Raw genomic sequence first — 8,644 nt, forward strand, 5'->3', positions numbered from 1 at the left:
CCCCCCCCCACTAATCTTGGACATATCACCCGTCTCTGACTCCATTCGCGGCAGCATGGCCTCATGATGATGACGTTCGTCCGATAAGATCTACCGCGTCTCTGTTTCTCATCGTCTCGCAGGTGGAGAGATCCCAAGTACCCTCTCCCCGATGAGGACGCATTCGAGGCCATCAAAGCCGGCGTCGACGCCTTGCCCCCTGGCTCTAAAATGCTCCTCAACAGCGGTCAGTTTTGCTCCCCGATCTCCTGTCGTCCGCGCACTCACTTGTCCGCTCCGCACCCCAAGGCGAGTTCTACTCCTGGGACTTCACCACCGCCAACTTGCAGCTCCTCGCCAGGTTCTTTGATAAATACCCGGACTACGCTGAAAGGACCTTCCTCTCCGTCAAGGTCAGCCGCCGTTTCTCTCCACACCCATGCCCCGCTGACCCCTCTCTGCAGGGCGGTGCACCCGCAAACAGCCTCGGTCTTGATTCATCGTCAGTGTTCTTGGCGTACCTCGCTCCGCGCGGGGACTCACCCCAAGTTGTCCTCACAGCCCGGAGAATTTGAGACGCAGCGTCGACGCCATCAATGCCGCTCTACGCGGTACCAAGAAGCTCGACCTCTTTGAATGTGCGCGCGTCGACCCCAAGTACCCCGTCGAAGAGGTCATCAAGATCCTCGTAGGTCTCAAGAACGAGGGCAAGTTCAGCCACATCGGCATGTCAGAATGCGCAGCCGAGACCCTCAGGCGCGGGCATGCGGTCAGTATCCTCAGCCCACCGGTCCGTGATAATGCCAACAGAATCTCACACAGGTTCATCCGATCGCTATTGTCGAGATCGAAGTCAGTCTTTGGTCTTACGAGAGCGAGACCAAAAAGGGTGTGTCTCTCGCATCGCCGGTCAGTCATGGGCATCGCTAATACTGCATCCCGCTTCGCCAGTCATCGCCACCGCTCAAGAGCTTGGTATTGCCGTCGCGGCTTATTCGTAAGTAGCACAATCGCCCACCGCCGAAACTGATGCCGATTATATTCACGTGCAGTCCCCTCGGAAAGGGTTTTCTGACCGGCTCTATCAAGAGCATCGACGATATCCCTGGCTAGTCGTCTCCCTCTCGCTGATGGCTCTATCCTCATACGGAGCCCCACAGAGAACGACATACGTCGCCACCTAACTCGTTTCAAGGAAGATGTGAGTAAATAGCCTACCAGGTGGCACTACAGCTGATATCTCCACCGCAACAGTACTTCAAGCATAACATGGCTATTGTGGACGCCATCAAAGTCCTTGCCGCCAAAAAAAACATTAGCCCAGCCCAGCTCGCGATTGCCTGGGTGGGCTCGCTCGGCGCCCACGTTATCCCCCTCCCGGGTTCTTCGTACGGGCAATTTTTTCCTTTCAGGGTATTCACACTGACGACTGCGTTGCAGGGTGAAGAAGCGGACGCTAGAGAATTTGTCGGGAGGGGACGTTGAGCTGAGCGAGGCGGACAAGGCAGAGCTCGCCAAGATCATAGCCGATCATGAGATCAAGGGCGATCGTTACTTCGGGAACGATGCTGCCGCCCACCTCTGGGGTTGACCGCGCGTCCCCCGGCATCTCGTTCAGTGTAACAGTTACTTATCTCACGGACAGTCCGTGTTGGAATCAGACTTGGGATTATTCATGTGTCTGGTACAGTCCGTGTTGGAAGCATACTTTGGGTTATTATTGTGTCTGGTACAGTCCGTGTTGGAAGCATACTTTGGGTTATTATTGTGTCTGGTACAGCCGGGGCAGGCCAGCTGGTCTGTACGGTGACGTTGGCGTTCGGCATGGGAGTCTGGATTTGTCACTAGAAGACGTCAACTTGCGTCGCTTGCACCCTGCAGCTCGGAGTTGCTGTGGGCGGGGCACAGATCGCAGTGATCGATCTGCTGCAGGGCCGTCTGGAGTCGCATCATCTTCTTGATAATCGTCTCTTATATAAACCTGGCTGGAGTTGGGGCGCATTCCTCACTCACTGCTACAGTTCCACAACGAGAAATGGTGCAAAACACCGCAAAGCTTGGAGGCACGGCGTCCACTGTCACCGTGGCTAAGGTTGCCGTGAGTACTAGCCCCCAACCTTTGCGCGATTTGCCCATTGATACAATATATATATGTATGTATGGCGTAGCACGGCCTCATGATGATGACGTACGTATTTTGGCCCCCACTCCTTGTAGGGATCTGCATGCGACAGGGGTCATCCACAGATGGAGGGGGAGGAGCTCCCCTGCGCCCGACGAGGAATGCTTCGAGGCAATCAAGGCCGGCATCGACGCGCTCCCCCCAGGCGTGAAGATGTTCCTCAATAGCGGTAAGCAGCGCACGAAAGACACAGAAAAGCAGCGAGTCACCCTGCTCTGTTTTACAGGGGAATTCTACGGTCCCGAGTTTTCCACCGGCAACTTGGAGCTCGTCGCGCGCTTCTTCGATAAATACCCTGAGTATGTCGACAGGACGTTCATCTCCGTCAAGGTCTGCGGTCTATGCATCCATTCGGACTCGTGCCCTGAGATTGACGTTGGTCTTCATATAGGGCGGCCTGAAGGCCCGCGCGCTTGAGCCTGACTCGTCGTGAGTGGCTTGCTAGATTCTAACCGGAGGCTCCCCGCATGATCGCCGACACCCCCTCCAGCCCAGAGAACCTGCGACGCAGCGTGGACACCATCAACGCCGCCCTCCGCGGAACGAAGCGCCTCGACCTGTTCCAGTGTGCCCGCGTCGACAAGAAGGTGCCCATCGAGGAGACCATCAAGGTCCTCGCGGAGTTCATCAAGGAGGGCAAGCTCGACCACATTGGCATGTCAGAGTGCAGCGCGGCGACGTTGAGGAGGGCGCACGCGGTGGGCGCCGATGGGGCTATACCGAGGTCGGCTGACGGCTGACGTTCTGCAGGTTCACCCGATTACGGCTGTGGAAATTGAGGTGAGTCCCTGGTCGTACGAGGAAGAGACGAAGAAGGGTACGTGTGAGCGGCATGGGCGAGCAGAAGTCCACTCACAGAATGTGACCTAGTCATTGCCACCGCGGGAGAGCTCGGGATCTCGGTCATCGCATACTCGTATGTCTCTCTTTGTGGCTGCGCCTTCGGTGTGTCTGATTGCCTTACAGCCCGCTTGGACGGGGCTTCTTGACGGGCACCATCAAGAGTCTGGATGACCTCACAGGTCTGGCGCATCACCTGTACTTGTACGCGATTTGTTGACCCTTTCAAACGCAGAGAACGACGCGCGGCGGAGATTTACTCGATTCGCAGAGGAGGTGGATGTTCATGACACGGCTAGCATGGATCGTGGCGCTGACACCCAAATACACAGAACTTCAAACAGAATCTCGTCTTTGTAGATGCTATTAAAGCCCTCGCGGAGAAGAAACAGATTACCCCCGCGCAGCTCTGCATCGCATGGGTAGGCTCGCTCGGGGCGCACGTCATTCCCCTGCCCGGATCCTCGTATGGCTTTTCCGCAATGTGCTCCATGAATGTTGTGCTGAGGTTGAATATAGGCACAAGACACGCACACTGGAAAATCTCGCGGGGGGAGACGTGGAACTCACGGAGACAGACCGTGCCGAGATTTTAAATATTATTAGCACGTACGAGGTCAAGGGAGACAGATACTTTGGAAACCCCCAGGCAGCGCACCTCTGGGGGTAAGGAATCGTAAGAAACGAGGTTTTACGATGTATTTTAACAAGACTGGATTGCATGAAGCTCTGTTATAGTTTTGTGTGAAGACAGCAGATACTAGTTCAATAGGCCAGTCCATCATCGTCAAATATCGAAGTTGAGGGGCAGCTCGCGCAAGGCTGGGGAATGATCGAATCCCCGCGGCGATCCTGCGTTATCTAATCATGGCTAGTATGATATAGGCGCCCATATTGTCCGAGTCACCGGATTGAAGTTGACTCGAATGCGCGGACATTTTGTCCTCTCCTCGTTCCTCTCCTTCTCCATCGCCAAACTACTGTGCAGCCCGTGAACGATGTGCGGCATCGTCATCGCACACGGCATCGACAAGCCTGCGCTAGACAGACCCCGTGTCATCGCGTGCGCTAAGAAGATCCGCCACCGAGGCCCGGACTGGTCGGGATGTTATTGCGGAAAAGAGACCATCCTTGCCCATGAACGACTCGCCATAGTCGGCGTCGGTGCGCATATATGCTCGAAACATTAACCAAAACTCATGACAATCCCACCCAGATACCGGTGCCCAGCCCCTCGTGAGTACCGATGGCAAGATCATCCTCGCCGTGAACGGCGAGATCTACAACCATATCAAGCTGCGTGCAGGCCTCAAACAGCCGTATCAGTTTAAGACTCACTCAGATTGCGAGGTCATCATCCCACTCGTGAGCGGCTCCATCCTTTCGTCTACCCAATGTATGATCTCACCTTTATGCATATACTCACAGTACAGGGAGCATGGCACCAGCCTCTGCAACCTTCTCGACGGCATGTTCTCATTCGTCCTTCTAGACGAATCCGTCTCTCCTCCGCGCATACTCGCAGCACGCGATCCGATCGGCATCACCACCCTTTACCAGGGCTGGTCTTCTAAGCGACCTGGCGCGACGTTCTTCGCCTCGGAGCTCAAAGCTCTTGTCGACGAATGCGACGATATCATTTCCTTCCCGCCTGGGCATGTATATGACAGTCGTGATAAATCCACAACGCGCTACTACCAGCCCTCATGGTGGGATGGCGATCTCGAGGGCCCCAACGCGGTGGCCCCGACCGCTCCAGCCAACCTCACGCACCTCCGCGAAGCTCTAGAAGAGGCCGTGCGCAAACGACTCATGTCGGAGGTACCGTATGGCGTCCTGCTGAGCGGCGGTCTCGACAGCAGCCTAATTGCCGCGATCGCGGCGCGAGAGACCGAGAAAGTCGCGCAGGCGCAGGCAGAGCGGCGCAGCAGGAGGCTCGCGGAGCTGAACAGCGGCCCGCCGTCGCCCATTGGCATCGGTGCATCCGAGTACGGTGTGCACACGTCTTGCATGTCGCCGTGTGCACGGGGAAGCTGACCACGACGTATACTAGCAACGATCGCGTCGTGGCCGCAGTTGCATTCCTTCTCCATAGGCCTTGAGAACTCGCCAGATCTTCTGGCTGCGCGCAAGGCAGCACATTACCTGGGGACGGTGCATCATGAGTACGTGTTCACCGTCCAGGAGGGCCTCGACGCCATCCCGGACGTTATCTATCACCTAGAGACGTTCGACGTGACGACCGTTCGCGCGAGCACACCTATGTATCTGCTCAGCCGGAAAATCAAGGCTATGGGTGTGAAGATGGTCCTGAGTGGTGAGGGCAGTGACGAGATTTTTGGTGGTACGATTGTCTGCTCGTTCCCAACCTGCTTACCCCACACGCATTTCTTCGTCCAGGATATCTTTACTTCCACGCGGCACCTGATCCCGTGTCCTTCCACCAGGAGTGCGTGCGGCGAGTCAAGAACCTGCACACGGCAGACTGCCTGCGGGCCAACAAGTCAGTCTGCTCGATTAAACTCTGTCTTATGGACATTCAAACGGGATTCATTTCAGGTCGACAATGGCTTGGGGCCTTGAGGCGCGTGTACCATTTTTAGACAAGAACTTTCTCGAGGTTGCGATGAACGTCGACCCCAAAGAGAAGACTTTCAACACTGGTGAAGCACGGGAAACGGATGAGGATGGCTGCCCGAAAATGGAGAAGGTACCCTAGTACTTTCCCGCCGCGCCAAGCCAACTTAATGACGCTTCACATTAGTACATCTTACGAAAAGCGTTCGACTGCGCGCCAGACGGAAAGGTCTGTCAGACCCCACTGCGCCCATGTTATTACCGCTCACAAAGCACTGTGCCCAGCCCTATCTTCCCCGTTCGATCCTCTGGCGACAGAAAGAGCAATTCTCCGACGGTGTGGGATACTCTTGGATAGACGGGTAAGCCCCCGTGCCATTTCTTCCGCGTCCTCCGCGTCTTCTGAGCCTTGCCCTACGCAGGATGAAAGATCATGCAGAAGCAGTCGTCTCCGACGAAGCGTTCGAGCTGCGCGCAGAACGATGGCCGGTGAGCACGCCTGATACGAAAGAAGCGTACTTTATCCGCGAGATATTCGACGGTGCGTTCTTAGTGCTGCACTTAGCGTGGGGCACTCGTCTAGACCGCCATCTTACAGGACTTTTCCCGCTGGAGGCTGCTGCGAAGACAGCTGTGAGGTACGTACCCCGTCGCCACGCTTACGTGCTGATTGGCCCAGACTCACCTATCCGTCCTGCAGGTGGATACCGCGCGGAGACTGGGGGTGTTCGTCAGATCCGAGCGGGCGGAGCGTGAGCATACACAACGCGGCGTATCAATCAAGTTAGCAGCAAATGTAATACATGAGGGTGGTGGTGGTGATATCTACGCCAAAAGAAATAGACGACAATTGGACAGAACGATAAGTGTCTTCACAACGCCCGGAGACCGTCCTGAATCAGAGGGATATGATGCACGCAAGGGAATAAACGAGGGGCGGGTGCTCGGCTAGGAGATATGAAAATGGATAGCACAACGAGGGTGATCAGATTATTAGGAAACGCATGACCAATAATGAGCGATACGGTATCATCAACTGTGGGTACTCAATGACAATGTGGAGGGAGAATGGATGGATAAGAAACATCATAGCGAAGATAGACAGAGAACATGTGCAAGCCATAGAGATAATGGCAGAATGGTCGTATATATGATCCTTAGAGACATTAGAAACGTAAAAATAGGCGTCGACAAGCAAAATGGTCCACAATACTCTATGCATTCGCGTTGAGGGCATTGAGAGAAGGATTCTGCGCAATGATCTGACGGTACAAGCCCACGCCCGAATCCTCTGAAGGAGCAGGTGAAGACAATTGCTTGGCGTTTGAAGTCGTCCGCGTCGCCACACTGGTTTGCGAAATGTTCCTTGGACGTTTAGGTATGGGCGTAGTAGAAACGGCCCCCGCTGCACGAGTGCTACCGACCCAGGCTGGTCTGTCTCTGGTAATGGTGGCTTTAACAGAGTGACCTTCTTCCGAATGAGGTGTTCGTCGACTAGTCGGGGTGGCCTGTGTTCGCCGGCTAGCAGGACGGACGCCACTTGGCGGTTCTCCAGCGATGAGACGGGTGCCGAACTTGGCGTTGGCTGACGACTCCCGACCGTAGGATGTTGGTGCGCCGCCGAAACCTCGTCGAGACGCGTTCGCAATGAGTTGTTTCTTGTTAATGGGCTTCTGAATTGTGACCTTGTCCGCTCCCCAGTAAGAAAAGCTCATCTTGCTCTTCCTATCTGAGTCGTCCGAGTCGCCGCCACCTTCCTCATCGTCGTCGGGAAGGGGAACGATCCGGGGCTGCGCACCAGTTGTCGCTTGTTGTCTTGACCGAACAACACTGTACGAACCGTTGAGACTTGATCCTAGGTGAGACAGAAGTCACTTACTCTTCCATAGAGACGACGCCCTCGCGAGGTTTCATGACGTCTCCAATAGCCCATGTCTCAATCTGAACGGGTCATCAGCATCGCAATTCTAGCTAGATGACATCTGGAATGCGATGAGTACTGACCTTAAGGAACTTGTACAAATTACGAGGCCTGGTATGCGACGTTCGACGGCCAGTCGTGGCATATTTGGATTTACCTTGCAATTCTGGCAAAGAATTGGTCCTGGAACTTGCACCAGACACTAAGGGCAGTGACGTCGTCCCTGTCCGCTGGCATCGTAGCACGACGTCATTGAAGACGACCAGCCATTGATCCTTCTTGCCGCCTATACCTCCATTTGATTGGAGGACGTCACTTAACCGCTTGAGCGACGTCTTGCCCTTCACACCCTTCGCACCTGGCGGGGTGGGTGAAGATGCCGAGGGCGGTTTACCATTGGCGTCCTGTAGAGGGTTGACACCCATCACTGGTCTCTCCTCTACGAGTACTCTCGAAGGTTTGGGGACCATGAGCTGCTTGACTTTATCTAAGCCCTCTATTCTCGCGAAGACATCCCTAGTCTTGTCACGCTCCTCCTTCTGAATCTTCTCGTCCTCGATGCTGCGCACGATAGATTCTACATCCGAAACCATGTGAAGGGTACTTTCATACTCAAAGGTGCTCGGGTCTGTGTGGTAAAGCAGGTTCTGAAAGAGGAGTGGGTATTTGAGCAGTCTTTGGAACGGCTTCGAAAGTGAGATGGCCAGTCCAGTTTCGCCCCTATCCGATGCGACGAATTCTAATCTTTGCAGAGTCTGGCAAATCCTCAGCCATTGATCTGCGTCTTTATTTTTCGGTTTTTTATTTGCACTGGCGGTAGAGAGGGCGTTGTCAACCTGCTCGAGCGCCCGCTCTAGATGGAGAACATAAGTAGCATAACCGGTGAGAATGTGAGACTGCCACAAATTGGTTCAAAAGAGTTTAAATCTCGGACACGACCAAATGCTCACATTGGTAATAAAAACGTCTGCGAGTGATCTCACGAGAGGATACTGGTCCTCGTACCGTTTGCGCAGACCATCGGCAAGCCTCGCATGTCCCTCTAGAATCCCCCCTTCAATAACCTCCAAACATTTTCGCAGATCGTCAGGAAGTTCCCGTGGTGGTACACTGCCAATAACCGCCGCATCTGCGGCTGGGGGGGG

General features: G+C 54.8%; 3 protein-coding genes across 3 annotated transcripts; all 3 read left to right on the forward strand.

The window, feature by feature from the left end:
- Positions 1-69: 69 nt before the first annotated feature.
- Positions 70-1,570, forward strand: FIBRA_04435 (uncharacterized protein; the record flags this gene model as incomplete). The annotated part of the gene is made up of 10 exons (XM_012326234.1): positions 70-74; positions 123-226; positions 289-392; positions 444-481; positions 541-748; positions 802-868; positions 931-976; positions 1,069-1,180; positions 1,234-1,367; positions 1,420-1,570. The coding sequence occupies 10 exons, from the start codon at positions 70-72 to the stop codon at positions 1,568-1,570; spliced, it is 969 nt and encodes a 322-aa protein (XP_012181624.1).
- A 444-nt stretch (positions 1,571-2,014) lies between these two features.
- Positions 2,015-3,671, forward strand: FIBRA_04436 (uncharacterized protein; the record flags this gene model as incomplete). Its single annotated transcript, XM_012326235.1, has 10 exons — positions 2,015-2,330; positions 2,388-2,491; positions 2,553-2,590; positions 2,652-2,859; positions 2,912-2,978; positions 3,032-3,077; positions 3,128-3,183; positions 3,237-3,277; positions 3,334-3,467; positions 3,521-3,671. The coding sequence occupies 10 exons, from the start codon at positions 2,015-2,017 to the stop codon at positions 3,669-3,671; spliced, it is 1,161 nt and encodes a 386-aa protein (XP_012181625.1).
- Positions 3,672-3,999: 328 nt separating this feature from the next.
- Positions 4,000-6,366, forward strand: FIBRA_04437 (uncharacterized protein; the record flags this gene model as incomplete). Its single annotated transcript, XM_012326236.1, has 11 exons — positions 4,000-4,165; positions 4,218-4,366; positions 4,430-4,994; positions 5,055-5,345; positions 5,402-5,504; positions 5,561-5,711; positions 5,766-5,807; positions 5,864-5,940; positions 6,001-6,119; positions 6,177-6,216; positions 6,279-6,366. 11 exons carry the CDS (start codon positions 4,000-4,002, stop codon positions 6,364-6,366), a joined length of 1,791 nt encoding a protein of 596 aa, XP_012181626.1.
- Positions 6,367-8,644: the final 2,278 nt, after the last annotated feature.

This window comes from Fibroporia radiculosa (genome assembly GCF_000313525.1).
Source record: "Fibroporia radiculosa TFFH 294 genomic supercontigs, scaffold3160, whole genome shotgun sequence".
NCBI classification, from domain to species: Eukaryota; Fungi; Basidiomycota; class Agaricomycetes; order Polyporales; family Fibroporiaceae; genus Fibroporia; species Fibroporia radiculosa.